We start from the raw sequence: 22000 nt of genomic DNA, 5'->3' as shown, positions 1-22000 counted from the left end.
CACTTTGAGTGGGAATGTTCTCGATATTCCGCAGAAACAAGGGACTGTAAATGCTGCTTTACACACAAGGGCACAAAGTGCTGGAAACAACTAACTCAGCAGGTCAGGCAGCATCTCTGGAAAACGCTTCGGGTCCGGACCTTCTTCGGGCTGAAGGGATAGACTCGATGGGCCAAATGGCCACAAACGCTGGAAAGGAATGTCAAAAGTAACCCGAAAGAAACCAAAAACAAAAATCTCGAAAGTAAGGCGAAACTGGTTTAATGTTTCTGTATCAAATAACTGCTCGGTAGATTACAACATACAGAAGAAGTGTTGGTGTGGGGATGCAGCACTATAATGTGATGTAATGGCAGGTGACGGTTGTGAGACTGGGATCAGCTGTGCAACGACGGGGAAGGTGTGCACTGGCCCATCGCTGATGCCGATCAATACTCCTCAACTCCCAGAGAACCCTTCTGGAATTCCTATCACATCCAGTTATCTTCCAATGACCGGGATGAAACTCTGTGGCGAGCGATTTGGGACTGTTCTGCTTTTAATCTAATTGTAGGCGAGCACCACTTGCTTTCAGAGGGTGTTAGTTCTGCAGAGGGTGGGATGGGTGCCGGCGTTTTCGTCTGTTCATGACCTTTCCTGGGATTTCTGCTGCAGTTGTACAGGGCCTTGGTGAGACCGCACCTGGAGTATTGTGTACAGTTTTGGTCTCCTAATCTGAGGAAAGACATTCTAGCCTTAGAGGGAGTACAGAGAAGGTTCACCAGATTGATCCCTGGGATGGCAGGACTTTCATATGAAGAAAGACTGGATAGACTAGGCTTGTACTCGCTGGAATTTAGAAGACTGAGGGGGAATCTTATAGAAACATATAAAATTCTTAAGGGGTTGGAGAGGCTAGATGTGGGAAGATTGTTCCCGATGTTGGGGAAGTCCAGAACTAGGGGTCACAGTTTAAGGATAAGGGGGAAGTCTTTTAGGACCAAGATGAGAAAACATTTCTTCACACAGAGAGTGGTGAGTCTGTGGAATTCTCTGCCACAGAAGGTAGTCGAGGCCAGTTAATTGGCTATATTTAAGAGGGAGTTAGATGTGGCCCTTGTGGCTAAAGGGATCAGGGGGTATGGAGAGAAGGCAGGTACAGGTTACTGAGCTGGATGATCAGCCATGATCACATTGAATGGCGGTGCAGGCTCGAAGGGCCGAATGGCCTACTCCTGCACCTATTTTCTATGTTTCTATGTTTCCCCCCGTAGATTGGACCTTCCAACAGCAGGTTCTTTGCAGGGCCACGCAGATATTCGTAAAAAAGAAGTGCCCGTCCAGGTTTGCTCCTTCAAGGACACGCACTATTCAACAATCCAACTGGAGTTGAGGCGCTGGGACACCAATGCCTTCACTGCTGCGATTCAGAGACAGGTTTCATTAATCTTCATCAGAAAGCTCCAGGTCTTCAACGACATCCTCGCCCCCCTCCGCCAGCACCTTCAGCTCAGAATGGGACATCTTGGCCGCGGCCTGACTGGGTTTCGCGGACAACTCGTCCTCATCTGTGAAGAATTCAGCGTAAAAATAATGAGAACGTTTTACTATCACACCAATCTAATCCCCTCCACATTTCTCACTCATCCCCCAGATTATCCTCCAGCTTTCTTAACCCCCCCCCCCTAGAATCAGTCTGAAGAAGGGTCCCAACCCGAAACATCACCTATCCATGTTCTTCAAGGATGCTGAGTTACTCCAGCACCGTGCGCCTTTTGTCAATCCCCAGTGTGGATTAATGGACTGTGATCCTCACACCAGTATTTTGCCTTTGGACTGAGTGAGGACAACTGTGTGACCATCATATCCCTGATTGAGATAAGCCACCTCAAAAGGGATTGCATATTCTCGCTTGTGACTAGCGGAGTTCCGCAGGGGTCGGTGCTGGGGCCACTACTCTACACGTTGTATATCGATGACTCGGACGAGGGGATTGAAGGCTTTGTGGCCAAATCTGCGGATGATACGAAAATAGGCGGAGGGGCAGGTTGTGAAGAGGAAGCAGGCACTCTGCAGGGGGACTTGGACAGGTTGGGAGAGTGGGCGGAGATGTGGCAGAAGGAATATAGTGTAGCAAAGTGTGGAGTCATGCATTTTGGTAGTAGAAATAAAGGCATAGACTTATTTTCTAAATGGGGAGTGAATCCAGAAATCGGAGGTGCTGGTGCAAGTCGAATCTGCAAGTCGAATCGGTAGTAAAGAAAGCAAACTCAACTGGCATTTATTTCAAGAGGGCTTGTACACAAAAACAGGGATGTAATGCTGAGGCTCTATAAGGTGCTGGTAAGGCCGCATTTGGAATATTGTGAGCAATTTTGGGCACCTTATCTGAGGAAGGATGTGCTGGCTCTGGAGAGGGTCCAGAGGAGGTTTACAAGGATGATCCCAGGAATGAGTGGGTTAATGTATAATAAGCGTTTGTCGGCACTGGGCCTGTACCCGCTGGAGTTTAGAAGGATGAGGGGGGACCTCATTGAAACTTACAGAATAGGGAAAGGCCTGGATAGAGTGGATGTGGAGAGGATGTTTCCACTAGTGGGAGAGTCTAGGACTAGAGATCATAGCCTCAGAATTAAAGGACGTTCTTTTAGACAATGGACAATAGACAATAGGTGCAGGAGTAGGCCATTCGGCCCTTCGAGCCAGCACCGCCATTCATTGTGATCATGGCTGATCATTCTCTTAGGAAGATGAGGAGAAATTTCTTTAGTCAGAGGGTGGAGAATCTGTGGAATTCTTTGCCACAGAAGGCTGTGGAGACCGTCAGTGGATATTTTTAAGACAGAGATAGATATATTCTTGATTAGTACAGGCGTCAGAGGTTACGGGGAGAAGGCAGGAGAATGGGGATAGGAGGGAGAGATAGATCAGCCAAGATTGAATAGCAGAGTAGACTTGATGGGCTGAATGGCCTAATTCTACTCCTATCACTTATGACCTTGATGACTTGATTACAAAAACTAGAACTTCACTTTCAAATAGCACATAGCATAGTCAGAGGCCGGCTGTTATTGGTAGAATCTTTTTAGTTTTACAGATACAGCACGGAAACAGGCCCTTCGGCCCACAGAGTCCGTACCGACCAGCGATCCCCGCACATTAACACTACCCTACATACACTAGGGATAACTTTACATTTTATACCAAGCCAATGAACCCACACGTCTTTGGAGTGTGGGATGAAACTGAGGATCTCAGAGAAAACCCAAGCAGGTCACGGGGGGAACGTACAAACTCCGTACAGACAAACACCCGTAGTCAGGAAAGTATCCGAGTCTCTGGCGCTGTAAGGTAGTAACTACCGCTGCGCCACCGTGCCACCTCTTTTTATTGCAGGTTTCCAGCGTCTGCCATTTATTTGCGTTCTATTGCTCGGACACATTGGGAGAGGTTGGGCAGGCTAGGACTTTATTCCCTGGAGCGCAGGAGGATGAGGGGTGATCTTATAGTGGTGAGGGGAATAGATAGGGTAGGTGCATAGTCTTTTACCCAGAGTAGGGGAATCAAGAACCAGAGGGCATAGGTTTATGGTGAGAGGGGGAAAAGGTTTAATAGGAACCCGAGGAACAGTTTTTTCACACAAAGGGTGTATGGACCGAGTTGCCAGAGGACGTAGTTGAGGCAGGTACTATCACAATGTTTAAAAGTCATTTGTACAGGTACATGGATAGGAAAGGTTTAGAATATAGAACGAGCTACCAGAGGAGATCATTGAGACAGATACTATCACAACATTCAAAGGATATTTGGACAGGTACGTGGATAGGAAAGGTCTAGAAGGATATGGACCAAATGCAAGCAGGTGGGACTAGTGTAGATAGGGCATCTTGGTCAGCATGGGCAAGTTGGGCCGAAGGGCCTGTTTCTATGCAGTATGACTCAATGAGTCAATCAGATGGAACTCGATAGGTAGTGTTTTAATTGGCAATCTGCCAGCACCATCACTGAATCTGAACCATGCAGGACTTAACAACTCAGCCAGATTCATCACACAATGTTAAATGTAAAAAGGAGAGACCTATATTGACTGACATATTTGGAAGTGGGCTCTGACTATAACAGGGCAAAGAGCAATGGACTGTGATAACTTACCGGCCTCACACCATTGATAAGACGTCACTTATGAAATCCATTTTTTGGGATGCAAGGCAACTCTCGAGTAAGCTATCCCTATCTATTATCCCCTTGCTAAAAAGGAATCTGGGCACATTGAAAAGAAAGTCCGAAAGCATTCACTCTAATTAATGAGGTGCACAATTTAGCTTTCAGTTCACTGTCCAAGTCTTGGGGAATATTTTTCACAGATTAATTTAGGATAAATTGCTCAAACAACTCTCCCGTGTATTTTCTTCCATCGGCTGTTATTGTAATCGATTTCCTTGAACCAGGCTGTTTAACAAAAGAGTGGCTGGGCACGGTTGGTTCAAAGTCTCTCGTGACCGTGATCCAGGGAGCAGTCTCGCTGTCTCACCTGCTCCTGGCCACCAGCTCTGCTGCCCGGCTAACAGCCGGACTCTGTAGTCAACGCGCGCCGGCTGGGGAAGGACCAAGAATGGCAGTGACCCCGTGGGCGGCGCAGTGGCGCGGCAGTAGAGGTGCTGCTCTACAGCGTCAGGGACACGGGCTCCACCCTGACTACGGACGCTGTCTGAACGGAGTTTGTACGTTCTCCCTGTGATCGTGCGGGTTTTCTCCGGGTGCTCCGGTTTCCCCCCCCACATCCCAAAGACGAGCAGGTTTGTAGATTAATTGGCTTTTGGAAATTGCCCCTCGTGTGTCGGTTACGAAACTGGGATAACAGAACTAGAGTACAGGCGATCGTTGATAGGCGTGAACTCGGTGGGCCGATGGGCCTATTTCCACACTGTACCTCTCAACTAAACTAAGCTATACCAATGTTGGCGAGGGTGAAGAGAGGGGTGAGGAGGAGTGGTCACTAACCCATCCAATGACTTACATTTGCAGTGCTCTGCCCGTCCAAACCCTACTTTGCATGAAGGAGGGAAGGAACAGATACTTTTAGATGTCTGAGGAAGGTCTCGACCTGAAACGTCACCTATCCACGTTCTGCAGAGAAGGCTGCCTGACCCACTGAGTTACTCCAGCATTCTCTGTCCTTCTGTACAAACCAGAATCTGCAGTTCCTTGATTCTACGTTTAAATGTGCTTTCAATATACATGCGATATAAATGTCTGAATGTAATTTCTACAACTCCATCATAACTCTATGAAACATCACCCCATCCACCCGGGATCGATCGTGACCTCCTTCGATACTGTCTTTGTGGAGTTTGTACGATTTATGGGGGTATGGGGAGAAGGCAGAAACAGGGTACTGATTGAGAATGATCAGCTATGATGACATTGAATGGCGGTGCTGCCTTGAAGGGCCGAATGGCCTCCTCCTGCACCTATTGTCTATTGATTTCCCTCTGACTCTATTGGGTCCCCCCGGGTGCTCCAGTTTCCTCCCACATCTCTAGACATGCGGGGTGTGGGTTTAATTGGCCACTGTACATAAATGGCCCCCTGTTTTAAACACCACAAATGCCAGAAACGCATGGGAGGAGACCGGAGCACGCAGCACGCGGAGGAAACCCACACGGTCGCAGAGAGCACGTGGGAAACTCCGCACATCCGTCCGATTTGTAGTGTTCAGGATGAAAGCTGGAGATGTCAGGCAGCAGAGTTAGTAACGCTATCAGCCACTCAATCTGTGATGCCGGATCCACAATTGACGTTCACTTGACCGCTGATATGTTAAGCAAGTCAACCGGTTTGGGAGACAATTAGAGTTCTCAATGTTGCGGGAGTCCAGAACAAGGGGCCACAGATTAAGAATAAGGGGTAGGCCATTTAGAAACGAGATGAGGAAAAACTTTTTCAGTCAGAGAGTTGTGAATCTGTAGAATTCTCTGCCTCAGAAGGCAGTGGAGGCCAATTCTCTGAATGCATTCAAGAGAGAGCAGGATAGAGCTCTTAAGGATAACGGAGTCAGGGGGTATGGGGAGAAGGCAGGAACGGGGTACAGATTGCGAATGATCAGCCATGATCACATTGAATGGCGGTGCTGGCTCGAAGGGCCGAATGGCCTCCTAATGCACCTATTGTCTATTGAGATGAACAATAAATGTCGGGGTCACTGGCTTAATCCAAATCCCATCAACAAATAAGAATACGGAAAGTGTAAACAGCACAGTCCAGCAGAAAAATCGATGGTTTTCATTGTGTTTTGGTGGAACAGTGGGGCAGATTGTAGAGCTGCTGCCGCACAGGACCAGAGTCCCGGGTTTGATCCTGATATCGGGTGCTGTCCGCGTGGAGTTTGCACGTGTTCCCTATGACCGCGTGGGTTTCCTCTGGGTGCTCCGGCTTCCTCCCACGTCCCAAAGGACGTGCGCTTTGTAGGTTTCGATTATTTTTTTTAGATTTAGAGATACAGCGCGGAAACAGGCCCTTCGGCCCACCGAGTCCGTGCCGCCCAGCGATCCCCGCACATTAACACTATCCTACACACACTAGGGACAATTTTTACATTTACCAAACCAATTAATCTACAAACCTGTACGTCTTTGGAGTGTGGGAGGAAACCGAAGATCTCGGAGAAAACCCACGCAGGTCACGGGGAGAACGTACAAACTCCGTACAGACGGCGCCCGTAGTCAGGATCGAACCTGAGGTTAATTGGCCTCTATAATTTGCTCCTAGTGTGCAGGGAGTGGAGGAGAAAGTGGGATAACATCGAACTTGCGTGAACAGGTGATTGATGGTTGGCGTGGACTCGGTGGGACGAAGGGCCTGTTTCCAACAGAGCTTTATTTGTCATTCGGTACCAAGGTACCGAACGAAACTATCTCTACAACAACAACTAAAACCCCCTGAAATAGCTTCAAAACAACGTACCGTCTGACTGGTCTTCGAAAGACAAATGATCATCTTCATCGTCCTCTGCATCTTCACTGCCCATGTCTGACAGATCCTTCACAATGTCCTTGTTGCTCTTCTTTAAAGCTCCTGCAAAACAGACACGTGGAAATCAGCAAATAAAGCACAATAGTGGAACATTAGAGGTTCAGAGCGTATTAGCTGGAAGGTGAGGTTGGAGAAACTTGGATTGTTTTCTCTGGAACACTGAGAATTGCGGGGGAGACACGATAGAAGTATATAAAATTACTAGACCAAGTGGACCCGTTGGGCCCAAACCTCTCCTGCATTGGTGCAGCACCCTCTCCTCCTCCCTCCTCCCCCGGAGAAAACCCACAGGGTCACAGGGAGAAGGTACAAACTCCATAAAGGCAGCACCTGTGGACAGGATCGAACCGGGGTCTCTGGCGCTGTGAGGCAGCAACTCTACCGCTGCGCCACCATGCTGCCCTCACCCAGTTTTCTTTTGAACACCACATATTGCAGAGATAAGTGGGTGGGTAGGTACATTGACTGGCTGCTGTAACTCGCCGTGAGTGTGTAGATGAGGGGCACACGACAAACGGAGAATTACAGGTTCTTGATTAATAACGGTGTCAAAAGTTACGGGGAGAAGGCAGGAGAATGGGGATGAGAGGGGAAGATTGATCAGCCACGATCGAATGGCGGAGCAGTCTTTAAGGGCAGAATGGCCTAATTTTGCTCCTATGTCTTATGATCTCAGGGACACGAAGGGGAATGTGGAAAGAATGAAATGGGTTAGAGAAGGTGAGAATAGAAATGAATGGGATGGGTGTAGCTGGGTGGTTGGAGGTTGGCACGGACTCAGTGGGCTGAATGTTCAATTTGAATCATCTGGAACCAAAGGGTAGAGAAGTGGTATTTTGGGTTGCCATTGGAAACCTGATACCATTGAGGAATCACCTCTAAGCCCGGTGTTCAATCCAACGCAGACAAGCCAGATGAATGTCTCCAGGGTGGCACAGCGGTGGAGTTGCTGCCTTACAGCGCCTGAGACCTGGGTTCGATCCTGATAGCTGGCGCTGTCTGTACGGAGTTTATCTCTTCTCCCTGTGACCTCGTGGGTTTTCTCTGGGTGCTCTGGTTTCCTCCCACACTTCAAAGACATGCAGATGTGTAGGTTAATTGGTTTTGGTAAAATTGTAAGTTGTCCTGGTGTGTAGGTTAGGGTTGGCGTGCGGTGTGATCACGGGTCGGCATGGACTTACTTGGTGGACTGAAGGGCCCAGTTCTGCGCTGTGTCTCTAAAGTCTAAAGTAAAGTCTAAAAGTCTGTTTGCAGTAAGTGTCCAGCTTGCTACAAGGAGCACGGTAAGGAAGAAAGATTAGCAGTAAAATGCAAGGAGCTACGGATGTTGGTTCACCACAGATGCTGCCTGACGCGCTGAGTTACTCCAGCACTTTTTTATCAGGATTAGCGGTGAGATAAGACACAAAATGCTGGAGTAACTCAGCGGGGCAGGCAGCATCTCTGGTGAAATGCAATCAATGGGTGACGTTTCGGGACGAGACCCTTCTTTAACAGTGAGATGTTCAGACCAGGGCTGATGTACACTGCTCGGCCAGAGGACAGAAGGTTTAGCTTCGCATTAGGCTGTGCGTCTGTTGACTTGGGTGGATTTAACGCTGACAGCGGGTGCCAGGAAACTAGAGCCAAAGCCCATGTCAGCTGCAAGCCAACTGATTGCTTTGGGATCGGAACCAGAGGTTCATTGAGTTGACTCCACCGAAACGTCATTTGAATCCCTCAAACCAAATTCACTGCCAAGTTCAGGATCCCATGATAAATGACCCCTTTCCCAAGAGAAATCACGGAAGAATTAGCGGTGAGATGGTTCGGTCGGTGTCAGCAGTCTTCAGTCACTAAGACCATATGCTGCCTGTCCCGCTGGTTACTCCAGGACCTTTGTGCCTGTCATTGGTGTAAACCCGCATTTGCAGTTCCTTCCTGCACAGGGGATAGCAGTGGCGATGAAACCGCAGATGGAGAGACCTGTCTGCACGGAACAACTTTTGAGGAGATTTCTTAACTCTAGCTGGCTTTAACGCTAGCCCCCTCTCAGCCTGCCCCAACCGAGCGCAGCAACAATTTGCATTTGTGCAGCACCTTCATCGCAAAATAATTGTCAAAGAGTCACAGGGCATGGACTTAAACACCACTATCGTATCTGCCCCCACCACTACCCCTGGCAGCACATCCCACTGCCACTGACCACTCTCTGTGTAAAAAACGTGGCCCGCACATCGCCTTTAAACTTTGCCCCTCTCACCATTAATCTATGCCCTCCTGCCTTTGACATTTTTACCCTGGGGGGAAGGAGGTCCATACTTCCCCATCAGTGTTACATACTTCCAAGATAAACAGTGAAGCTGAATATATTATTATTCAGCTGTGCAGGAAAGAACTGCAGATGCTGGTTTGAATCGAAGACAGACACAAAATGCTGGAGCAAAATGCAGGCAGCATCTCTGGAGAGAAGGAATGGGCGATGTTTCGGAATGGGTGACGCTTCTTCAGACTGAAGGGTCTCGACCCGAAACGTCACCCATTCCTTCTCCCCAGAGTTGCTGCCTATCCCGCTGAGTTACTCCAGCGTTTTGTGTCCATCTTTGATTTTAAACCAGCACCTGCAGTTCTTTCCTACACAGGTATGCAGGTTAGTTGGCTTTGGTAAAAGTGTAGTTTGTTCCTAGTGTGTAGGAGTGTTGTTGTGCGGGGTGATCGCTGGTCGGCACGGACTGTATGTCTTAAGTGGAAAAAAATGTTTTTTATTCAGTCTGAAGTGGACTGCATAGAGGCTTAGAATGCCAACATCGCCCATTCCATCTCTCCAGAGATGCTGCCTGGCCCACTGCACTCTTCATTTTTGTTGCACCCATTCTCACCCATTCTCTTTATATTATTCAGCTTCGGTTCTGGGACTACTGCTTGCATGGATTTACACAGATCAAAGCCCTTCTGCCCATCCAATCCGTGACAGTATTTATGCTCCACCATTCTTCAAAAGGCAAATGGAGAGGGTGAAGGCACAAGAGTCTGTTACCCAGGGGTAGGGGGATCAACAACCAGAGGACATAGGTTTATGGTGAGAGGGGAAAGATTTAATAGGAACACGAAGGGCAACATTTCCCACACAGAGGGTGGCAGGTCTATGGAACAAACTGCAGAGGAGGTAGTTAATGCTGGTGCGATAACAACATTGAAGTCTGAAGAAGGGTTTCGACCCGGAAAACGTCACCCATTCCTTCTCTCCAGAGATGCTGCTTGACCTGCTGAGTTACTCCAGCTTCGATTGAAGACACTCGGGACAGGCACATGCTTAGAGGGATATGTGTAGATGGGCCATCTTAGTCTGCATTGTGAAGTTGACCCAAAGGGCCAGTTTCCGTGCTGTACGGCTCTGTTTTCCAAAATGTTCTATCCCCTTCTCCCTCTTGTGCTTATCCGGGCTCTGTTTCCGTACGTGAGAACTTTTATGGGAACAAAGAGGGGCCCTGCTGGGGCGGGGCGGGGGTCCGCCAAAAACGGAGAGGGGCCCGACGAGAACAAAGAGGGACCAACATGACATAATGAGTACTTCTATTCCTTAGTTGGCGCAGAAACGCAGTGACTCTTTTGTGTCCTTTGTGCAATGTGCACAAAAGCAAAGAATTTCACTGTATCTAGGTGCATGTGACAATAAAGAATCATTGTATGTTTCCCCCCCCCATCCCCAAATTATTTATCTTGCACATAAACTTAGAGAAATAAACCTGCCAATACATTGGCTCCTTCCCACCCTACAGAGCGTCTTATTTTCTTGTGGTCTTGTGAGAGGTGCCTACAGGTGTGGTGGTGCTGAATTCAGGAAGACTAGGTGAGATGCAACAAAAACAAAATTGGCTTTGATGAAGAGTCATTGAGCTGAAACATTGACTCTCAAAGTTCCAAGGTGAAGGCCAGTTTATTGTCATATGTACCAATTAAGGTGCAGTGACATTTGATTTAACGCACAAGCCATACTAAGTGAAAAGCAACAAGACAAACAGCCACATAAGATAAAAGTCAACATAAACATCCACCACAGTGGCTCCCCACATTCCTCACTGTGATGGAAGGTAATAAAGTCCAATCTTCTCCCTCTTTATTCTCCCCTCGTAGATGCTGACCGACCCGCTGAGTATTCTGAACGGCATCTGTTCTTATTGCTACGTCACCCTAACTCTGCAGATCAGGCTTCATTAAGGGGATAAGGCAAAAGAATGGAGTTGAGAGGGGTAAAACAGATCAGCCATGATCGAATGGCACAGCAGACTCGAAAGGTCACATGGCCTAATTCTGCTCCTGTCTTATGAATATCTTTTAGTGATGTTGACTGGGTCAGGGTCATGGGAGAGGTTACATCCACCTCACTGGGTAGAGAGAGCGTCACTTTAAAATGTTATCCAACAAAAATGAAGAGTGCAGTAGGACAGGCAGCATCTCTGGATAGATGTAATTGGTGATGTTTCGGGTCAAGACTGGGTCTGGACCCAAAACGTCACCCATTCCTTCTCTCCAGAGATGCTGCCTGACCCGCTGAGTTACTCCAGCATTTCTTTGGTGTAAACCAGCATCTGCAGTTCCTTCCTACACTAAGAGTGCAAACATTTCCCCAGTGCCAGCACTCTGAGATACAGACTCAGTCACGCGGGGGATTGCATTCTGAGGTGAAGGTGTTTCACACCGACTGGTCTGTCACCTGTTGGGAACACCGCACACAGGTGACCATTTCATGATCGGATCTTCATCTGCGCCGTCTCCTAAACGCAGCCAATACCATCAGAGACCCAGACCACCCTGGCCGCGCTCTCAGTCCACTCCTACCACCGGGAAGAAGGGGGCAGGAGTCTGACAACCGTGGTCACCAGGTTCAAGAGCAGCTTCTCCCCCACAACCAGGTGGCTCTTTCACCCAGAGCCCCGGTTTCCTCCCATAGGTTCCTAGGTTAATTTGCTCCTGTAAAATTGTAAATGATCCCTAGCGCGAAGGATGATGCTGGTTTATGGTGGTGGACTGGTTGGCCTGGACCAGAAGGGCCCTTTTCCACGCTGTATCGCTAAACTAAACTGACCTTTCACCGTCCGGCGCGGCCTGGAACGTGGCAACTTCAACAGCCTGACCGCGGGAGAAGACGGCAGGGGAAGAGAAAAGACATTGTGGCCTTCCATCACAGTGAGGAGGTGACTGGAGGAGACTCACTGTGATGGATGTTTCTTTTTTTGTTTTGTTTCGTGTTGGTTTGTGGTTGTGTAATTGCTTATTTTTATTGCTCTTACTGTTGGACTGTGGGTGACGAAATCTCGTCCAAAAGACTTGTTTTTTTTGGATAACAATAAAGGTCATTCTGATTCCGATTCTGACAAACCATCAGCCCCTTGAACATTGCACATCATCAACCTCAACTCTGAACGTCCATGGGGATGTCTTTGGTTACACTAAGGATTTTGTTTTTTATTTAACGCCAGTATTTGGCATCATTAATTTGTTGAATTTTTGTTTATTATATATTATTGATGCTTATTGCATTTACAGGCCTGTTATGCTGCTGCATGCAAGTATTTCATTGTTCCATTATTGGCACTTTTGACAATGAAACTCTAGACGCCCTCGTTCTTCTCTGGTGTTGTAAATAGAAAATATTTCAATACATCGGTATTTTCATTGTATAAAATGTTTAAATATTATGTTGGCTGATCTTCAAGAATGGCTAATCATAACAGTTCAAACTGTAATAATTATGTTTGCTGGTGTTGTTAACTAAAGCCGCAGTACTAGGGTTGTTCACTGTTATTTAATTAAACTGAAGACATTAAACCTCTACTAATTGGACTTCCCCAGAGTGCAGCCGGGTCCCAACGAGGTTGAGATCAGATGATGGTTCAACTTAACTCTTTCCAGACTTCTTGGTGCAGAGTGGAGTCCAGTTTAGTTTAGTGATACAGCATGGAAACAGGCCCTTCGGCCCCCCGGGTCCGCGCCGACCAGCGATCCCCGCACATTAACGCTACCCCATGGGGACAATTTTTTACATTTACCAATCCGATTTACCTACAAACCTGCACGTCTTTGGAGTGTGGGAGGAAACCGAAGATCTCGGAGAAAACCCACGCAGGTCACGGGGAAAACGTACAAACTCCGTACAAACAGCGCCCGTAGTCAGGATTGAACCCAGGTCTCCTGCGCTGCATTCGCTGTAAGGCAGCAACTCTACCGCTGCGCCACCGTTTGGAGAGGATAAGTGATTTCATTCGACTTTAGACTTTGGAGATGCAGCCAACTTCAGCCCACCGAGTTCGCGCAGACCAGCGATCACCCCGTACACTAACACAATACTACACACTATGAAATATTTTTTTTTACATCTTACCAAAGCCATTTAGTCTACAAATCTGTACGTCTTTGAAGTGTGGGAGGAAACCGGAGGAAACCCATGCAGACGCGGAGAAAACGTACAAACTCCGTATAGACAGCACCCGTAGCCAGCACCCTGGGTCTCTGGCGCTGTAAGGCAGCAACTCTACCGCTGCGCTGCCCCAGTACGTACATCAACCCACAATGATGGCCAAAGGAGATGTGACTCTCCTCACGTTTGAAGGACAACAGGCCGCTTCAGTCTGAAGAAGGTTCCCGACCTGAAACATCTACCCATGTTCTCCAGAGATGCTGCCTGACCCGCTGAGTTACGCCAACTCTTTGTGTCTCTTTTAGCGCTCATGTTAAATCATGTTTCCAAGAAAAGGCAGTGGGGGAAGGGAGGGGGGGGGGGGGGTAAGGGAGGGGGGGGGGGTAAGGGAGGGGGGGGGGGGTAAGTGGTGACAACAAAAAGGCAGCAGAGGATGGGAATCTGATAAGGAATTACAGTGAAGAATGGAATGGAATAAAGGAGGGATATTGTGGGAACAGGGGTTGGAGAGCTAGTGGGAGGGGCATGTGGATGATGGGCAAATAGACAATAGGTGCAGGAGGAGGCCATTCGGCCCTTCGAGCCAGCACCACCATTCAATGTGATCATGGCTGATCATTCTCAATCAGTACCCCGTTCCTGCCTTCTCCCCATACCCCCTGACTCCGCTATCCTTAAGAGCTCTATCTCGCTCTCTCTTGAATGCATTCAGAGAATTGGCCTCCACTGCCCTCTGAGGCAGAGAATTCCACAGATTCACAACTCTCTGACTGAAAAGGTTTTTCCTCATCTCAGTTCTAAATGGCCTACCCCTTATTCTTAAACTGTGGCCCCTGGTTCTGGACTCCCCCAACATTGGGAGCATGTTTCCTGCCTCTAACGTGGGGAAGTTGAGGTGGGGGGGGAGAAAGAAACTGGGTGAGATGGAGGGATGGTGTGGGTAGATCAGAAGGAGGGGGGAATGGGCAGAGGTGGAGCAGGAAGGAAATTGAAAGGATAAAGGGAATGACATAAAAGCAGCATCAGTAGGATGAATCAATTTAACTCAGAAAGGTTTCAATGTGACAGACTCCTTCTGGAACTGTGAGCTAAATACTAATGTGAAAATTCGCAACCTCTCGATGCATTTTCTGTTGCAAAGCGATTGTTCTTCTTCAATGCTCTGTTACCCAGGGTGGAGGCGTCCAATACTAGAGGGCATAGGTTAAGCTGCAAAGGGGCAAAGTTTAAAGGCGATGTGGGGGGCAGTTCTTCATACACAGAGGGTACGACACACACCCCAGGGTTGGTTGTGGAGGCAGATACCATGATAGTGGCATTTAAGAGCCCTTTGGATAGGCACATGGATATGCAAGCAATGGAGGGATGTGGATTATAATCAGGCGGATAAGAGTGTAGGTTGTGGTATTGATTTCTGATTATCACTTTTCCTTTCAAATAGAATTTAGTCCTCAGGGATACAGCGAGGAAACTGGCCCATCGGCCCACCGAGTCCGTGCTGCCCATCGATCGTACACCAGCACTATCCTACGCACCCGTGACAATTTACAGTTTTACCAATACAAATTAACCTACAAACCTGAATTATTTGGAGCGTGGGAGGAAACCGGAGCACCCGGAGAAAACCCACGCGGTCCCGGGGAGAACGTACAAACTTCAGCTTGTGCAGTTTTGGTCTCCAAATTTGAGGAAGGATATTCTTGCTATTGAGGGCCTGCAGCGTAGGTTCACTAGGTTAATTCCCGGAATGGCGGGACTGTCGTATGTTGAAAGGCTGGAGCAATTAGGCTTGTATACACTGGAATTTAGAAGGATGAGGGGGGATCTTATTGAAACATATAAGATAATTAGGGGATTGGACACATTAGAGGCAGGAAACATGTTCCCAATGTTGGGGGAGTCCAGAACAAGGGGCCACAGTTTAAGAATAAGGGGTAGGCCATTTAGAACGGAGATGAGGAAGAACTTTTTCAGTCAGAGAGTGGTGAAGGTGTGGAATTCTCTGCCTCAGAAGGCAGTGGAGGCCAGTTCGTTGGATGCTTTCAAGAGAGAGCTGGATAGAGCTCTTAAAGATAGCGAAGTCAGGGGGTATGGGGAGAAGGCAGGAACGGGGTACTGATTGAGAGTGATCAGCCATGATCGCATTGAATGGTGGTGCGGGCTCGAAGGGCTGAATGGCCTCCTCCTGCACCTATTGTCTATTGTCTATTGTCTATTGACACACGAGGTCAGGATCAAACCCGGGTCTCAGGCACTGTAAGACAGCAACTCTTCTTCTGTGCCACTGTGCTGCCTCGAGACTGATTGTGTTTTAATCTGAATCTATCTCAGACTTTATATCCCGGTACAAGCAAGATTTCATCCACTCTACCTGAAATAAAATTCGATATTAATGAATGGGTTATAAAATTTGCCTAAAGATGTGCGGTCATTCTCTGGAAATAACTGCATACTTTGCAAGTAATTGCTATTTAGCAGGGGAAGGATAAACATTTTGATAAATAGTTAATTGGAGCTGGAATGTAATGGGTGCAAGTAGTGGGCGGCTGGGTGGCTGAGTCGTTACCTCATTGTGCCAGAGGCCCGGGTTCCATCCTGACCATGGGTGCTCCCCCTACCTTCTCTCTGTGACTGCGTGGGTTTTCTCCGGGTGCTCCGGTTTCCCCCCACACTCCAAAGACGTACCGGTTTGTAGGTTAGAGTAAGAAAATAACTGCAGATGCCGGTACAAATCGAAGGTATTTATTCGCAAAAAGCTGGAATAACTCAGCAGGTCAGGCAGCATCTCGGGAGAGAAGGAATGGGTGACGTTTACGGGTCGAGACCCAACCTCAGACAGTCTGAAGAAGGGTCTCGACCCGAAACGTCACCCATTCCTTCTCTCCTGAGATGCTGCCTGACCTGCTGAGTTACTCCAGCATTTTGTGAATAAATACCAGGTTTGTAGGTTAATTGGCTTTGGTAAAAAAAAAAAGAAAGAAATTGTCCCTAGTGTGTGGTGTGTGCTGGTGTAATGAGAATCGCTGGTCAGCACGAACTCGGTGGGCCGAAGGGCCCGTTTCTGTGCTGTATCTCTCTAATCGCTTAAGTAAGTAGTGGGGAATTTACACAGGTAGGTAGGATGGACTGAATTGTCTCATCTGGTTATTATTAACAGACGTTACAAACTGGAGCTTACCATCGCTCACAAATAGACATGTTCAGTTCCATTTACAAATCCTCAGCTAATGGAGCGCCTTCATGCAGCGCCTTCATGCAGCGCCTTCATGCAGCGCCTTCATGCAGCGCCTTCATGCAGCGCCTTCATGCAGCGCCTTCATGCAGCGCCTTCATGCAGCGCCTTCATGCAGCGCCTTCATGCAGCGTGACCGAGACTACATTCGGACGCGGGCTGATGGAGAGACGGAAGGGTCTCGACCCGAAACGTCACCCGTCCCTTCTCTCCAGAGGTGCTGCCCGTCCCGCTGAGTTACTCCAGCATTTTGTGTCTGTCTTCGGGTATTCGGACATGTCCACGCCGCCACAGTACCCGACGATGGCCATCCCCAATAACGGAGAACCCCAGAGACATAAGGAACTGCAGGCGCTGCGGCCTTGCGGCAAAGCACAAAGTGCTGGAAGAACTCAGTGGGTCGGGCAGCATCTTTGGAGGGAATGGAGGGGGTGCAGAGGATATTTACCAGAGTTCTGCCTGGATTAGATGGCGTTTGTGATAAAAAAGAAAGGTTGAACAGACTTGGATTGTTTTCAGTGGAGAGTTGGAGGACCAGGGGAAACATACACAGGTATTTAAAAATATAGGAATTATAGGTCGGGTAGATAGTCGTTGTGTGGGGAAGGAACTGCAGAGTTACACCAAAGATAGGCAAAAACGGCTGAAGAAACTCAGACGTAGGTCTGAAGAAGGGTCTCGACCTTCTTTGTTCTTCGTTGAGTGAGGCCCTTCAGCCCATCGATCACCTGCTCACACTAGCTCGGCCATAGGGAGGACGTTCAAACTCACCAATGACAAGGCCCGAGGTCGGGCTCGAACCCGTGTCTCTTGTGTTGAGGCAGCAGCTCTACCAGCTGTGCCATGCGAGGTTTTTAGGGCATCACATATGAAAATGTAGGAGGGAATGGACCCGGTGGGCCGAAGGGCCTGCTTTCATGATGTATCTTCGAACAGGTCAATCAAAAATTGCAGCGTTTAAGAACCATTCAGACAAGTATATGGATTGGACAGATTTTGAAGGATATGGGCAGGTGGGACTCGTGTAGATGGGACAAGTTGCCCGGTGTGGGCAAGTGGGCCTGTTTCCACGCTCTATCACTCTATGACACGCTCTGTGAGAGAGAGTCAGGGAGAGAAAACACTGTACGCGGGTTTTAAGCATTGCAGTCAACGGAGAGCTCTGGCACCTGCCTAACGGCCTGTATCACTTTAAGGCTATTGTTCGAACCAAGAACTGCAGACAAATTAAGCACAACACACAGGGAAGAGAATTGAATTTATAAACCGAAAAAAAAGGCACCAGATTAAATGAATGATGGAAGCTAACGTGATTTTGCCCTCACTGGGAAATGCTGAATTTGATACTGATGTGCCCCTCCGGATTGGAGAATCAATGTTGATTTGTGCGTGTCTGGATGGTATCTAACTCTATGCGACAATCAGGTTCTCCAGGGCCAGCTGTGCACTTTGGAGAATGCCTAAATTCCAAGCATGCCTCAAACAATATTGATAATTTTAAAGCATTTTCCCCCCATCAAAAGACAGTCAGAGATATTCCCAAACTGTGGGAGCTGGGAAGATTGATTTTCAATCTGACACAACGCTTTGGTGAATATAAATCACTGCTGCGTATCAATGCTAAATCCGATTAATCCCGTAAGTTCCACGGGCTCTCCACGGCTTATACTGGATAAACCCTCTGTTATTTACATGCGTGCTTGCGTTCGGTGGCGTTCCCCACGGATGCCGCGCAGTTCCCGTACCGTCAGCGACAGCGCCGAGATCACGATCAAGGTGTCAGGCGGGATTTATAAATCTCCAGAGGGCGGGCGGGCAGAAATCGGAGGGTAAGCACCCCCGGCAGTATTTCAGTTCCAACTGGATGTGACAACTCAGTGGGCTAATGAAAAATACATACTGTACCACCATCCTCCGATGGTTAGAAGCTGACAGAGTTTGCTCGAAATTTATTGTCCACCAATTTCATTATGAAAAATGAACTGGCTCCTCCAATATTTGATTCCGCGGGAAGACGATGAACTAAATCCAATTCTGATCTCCCAGGTGCACTTTAACAAGACAACGATCGGCGCGGCTGCGTCGAGAAAGACAATGGAAAGCCGCTGCCTATTGTCTCCTGACGGAACGCAGAATGAAAGGCAGTGTTTAGAGCACGACTACAGTTTAGCAGCACCACAGCTCACAGGTATCAGGGGACGAGTCTTGCTCGCTGCAGCAAGCCAAGACTTTTAATGTAGAAACTACACTTTAAACTTTGGAGATACAGCGTGGAAACAGGCTCTTCGGCCCACCGAGTCCGCGCCGACCTGCCATCACCCCGCGCACTACACACCAGAGACCATTTACAATTTTTACCGAAGCCAATTAACCTACAAACCTGCACGGCTTTGGAGTGTGGGAGGAAACCCCACACAGTCACAAAGAAAATGTACAAACTCCCTGCAGACAGCACCCGTGGTCGGGATCGGACCCGGTTCTCTGGCGCTGTAAGGCAGCAACTCTACCTCCGCGCCACTGTGCAATACACAATGTACCACCTCAAAGTATTTATGAGAAGAATAGTTTGCATCGAAGGGCAGGATGGAGAGGGTTGGTAGGTGGCACGTATGGGGCATAAACGCTGGTTTTGATCATCTGAGCTGTAAATACAATAAAGTTCTCTCAATCTACCATCCGCCTGACTGGAAATCCATTGGTTCCGAATCTTGGCCACCATGTGCTGTTGTCCTGTGTTCTCTTTTATACTCGACTGGTTCAGTGGAAAATTTATTAGAGACATGGAAAATAGGTGCAGGAGTAGGCCATTCGGTCCTTCGAGGCAGCACTGCAATTCAATATGATCATGGCTGATCATCCAAAATCAGTACCCTGTTCCTGCTTTCTCCCCATCTCCCTTGATCCCTTTAGCCCTAAGAGCTATATCTAACTCTCTCTTGAAAACATCCAGTGAATTGGCCTCCACTGCCTTCTGTGGCATGGAATTTCACAGATTCACAACTCTCTGGGTGAAAATTATATTCAAGGGTGGTATTATACTAAAGGTGACAGTGGTGAAGAAGGCACATGGTGTGCTTGCCTTCATTGGTCAAGGCATTGAGTATTGATAAGTCATAGGAGCAGATTCAGGCCATTGACCCGTCGAGTCCACTCCGCCCGCCATTCAATCATGGCTGATCTATCTTTCTCTCTCAACCCCATTCTCCTGCCTTTTCCCCCAAACCTTCGACAGCCTTACTCATCAAGAACCTGTCGATCTCCACTTTTAAAATACCAAATGATGGCTTCCACTGCGGCAATGAATTCCACAGATTCACCACCTACTGGGGATAAAAATCCTCATCTTCATTCTAAAGGTACTGGGGCTATGGCCTCTGGTCCTAGACTCTCGCACTAGTGGAAATGTCCTCTCCACAACCACTCTACCCAGGCCTTTCACTTTTCTGTGAGGCCCAGAGCTGTCAAGTGAGTAGAAGAGTCCAGACATCATTTGCTGCTCTACAGGACTTTGGTTAGGCCACATTTGGATTATTGCGAGCAGTTCTGGTTGCCCCATTACACAAATGACACAAAGGGTTTGGAAAGGATGTAGAAGAGGTTTACTGGAATGCTGCCCGGATTAGTGAGCATTCGCTACAGGCCGAGGTTGGACAAACTCAGCTCGGTTTCTCTACCACGACGGAGATTGAACGAAGACCTTGTAGAAGTACTGTATATAAAATGATGAGAGGCATAGATAAGGCAGAGAGTCAGAACCTTTTTCCCCAGGGTGGAAATGACTATGGGCCCTGTCCATATGAGCTTGGTACGCTCCCCCCCTTGACCGCGTGGGTTTTCTCCGGGTGCTCCGGTTTCCTCCCACACTCCAAAGACGTACAGGATTGAAGGCTAATTGGCTTCAGAAAAATTGTAAATTGTCCCTCGAGTGTGGGATAGAGCTCGTGTACGGTCGACATGGACTCGGTAGGCTGCCCCACAGCTCCAGTGGCCCAGGTTTGATGCTGATCCCTGGCACTTTCTGTGTGGAGTTTGCACGATTTCCCTGTGACCACGTGGGCTCTCCCCAAAGATGCTTTGGCCGACAGGCAACAAATTAATTTCGTTCATAGCCACTGTAATTGCCCCAAGTGCATTGGGTGAGAGGTTAAATTTGGGGGGGGGGGGGGGGGGGGGGGGGGGGGAGGTGAGAGGAGAGTCTTGACAGGCAGTATAGGTCATAGGGAGAATTAGCATTGGGATTGCCAAGCTATCTGGACGTAAACTCCCAGGAATAGTTGTATCTTCATCCTAAATGTTAGAGCATGGAAAAAAAACAGCACAGGCCCTTCAGCCCACAATTTCTACGCCGAACATGAATCCAAGACCATGCTCTCTTATCTGCCTGCACGTGGTCCATATCCCTGCATTCTCTGCACACTCATGGACCTATCCTTTAAATGGCACAATGGTATCTGTCTCCACCACCTCCAGCAGCCAGATCTACAGGGAGAGTTTGGTTACTGCCACTTGTGCCGAGGTACAGGGAAAAGCTTTTCCAGTCAGCAGAGAGACAATACATGACTACAATCGAGCCAACTACAGTGCGCAGATAGACACATGATGCGGGAATAGCGTTTAGTGGAATGTAAAGCCTGCAAAGTCCGATCAAGGATCGTCCGAGGGTCACCAACGAGGTTGAGTGAACAGAGCAAGTCTGGGTAACAGGTCAATCTCCGCGACCTCTTCTCTTCCCCCCCCCCCCAGTCTCACAGTGCTCTAGGTTCTCCATCCACTTTGGATTAGCGAGCCTTAAACCCCTGTCCCACTTAGGCGATTGTTTAGGGGACTAGACTGTCGCCACACGGGGTGTCGCCTGCACGGTCGCGAGTCGTCTCCGAAGAGTCGTGGCGCTTTTTCTGGTCGCCGCTGGGTTTCGAAATGGTTCGACGTCAATGATGGTGGCTTGACGTCTCCTGACGGGGGGCGCTGCCGTAGGTTATCGCCAGGTGATGTTACTTGTCACCGGTCCTGACTCCGGCGAATTCCGTGGGCGACCGCCTACGTCAACCGGCGACAGGCGGACCGGAGACCAAAATGACGTGAATTGTCTTCGGTTGTCGCCGACACGGTCGTAGCTTGTCGTGGGAGGACGTAGGTTGACTTCGGTTGTCGTAGGTTGACGCCTGTGTGGCCATAGGCGCGTTCGTAGGTGGACGTCCTGAGTCACGACGACTGGGTCGCCGGTTGTCGGTAGCTTGCCGTCGACTAGGTGGTGGGTTGTTGTAGCTTGTCGTAGACATTGTCGTGAGGGGGGGGTCCAGTCGCCGGTTTTTCGGCGACCTGCTACGATTATTGCAGGCGCCTAAACAAACGCCTAAGTG

General features: G+C 48.6%; 1 protein-coding gene across 1 annotated transcript in view; it reads right to left on the bottom strand.

The window, feature by feature from the left end:
* Positions 1 to 243: 243 nt before the first annotated feature.
* LOC144607901 (nucleolar complex protein 2 homolog) overlaps positions 244 to 22000 on the bottom strand; it is a 65456-nt gene continuing 43699 nt past the window's right edge. The window contains exons 7-8 of the mRNA XM_078425029.1: positions 6943 to 7053; positions 244 to 1547 (exon numbers count right to left, since the gene is read on the bottom strand). Of these exons, the coding sequence (XP_078281155.1) occupies positions 1423 to 1547; positions 6943 to 7053 (236 nt within the window). The 3' untranslated portion in view covers positions 244 to 1422. The remainder of the gene's footprint in view (positions 1548 to 6942; positions 7054 to 22000) is intronic.

Source organism: Rhinoraja longicauda, chromosome 30, assembly GCF_053455715.1.
Source record: "Rhinoraja longicauda isolate Sanriku21f chromosome 30, sRhiLon1.1, whole genome shotgun sequence".
In the NCBI taxonomy this organism is placed as follows: domain Eukaryota; kingdom Metazoa; phylum Chordata; class Chondrichthyes; order Rajiformes; family Arhynchobatidae; genus Rhinoraja; species Rhinoraja longicauda.
The sequence above is the reverse complement of the archived record's forward strand: the minus strand, read 5'-3'. Positions and strand labels throughout refer to the sequence as shown.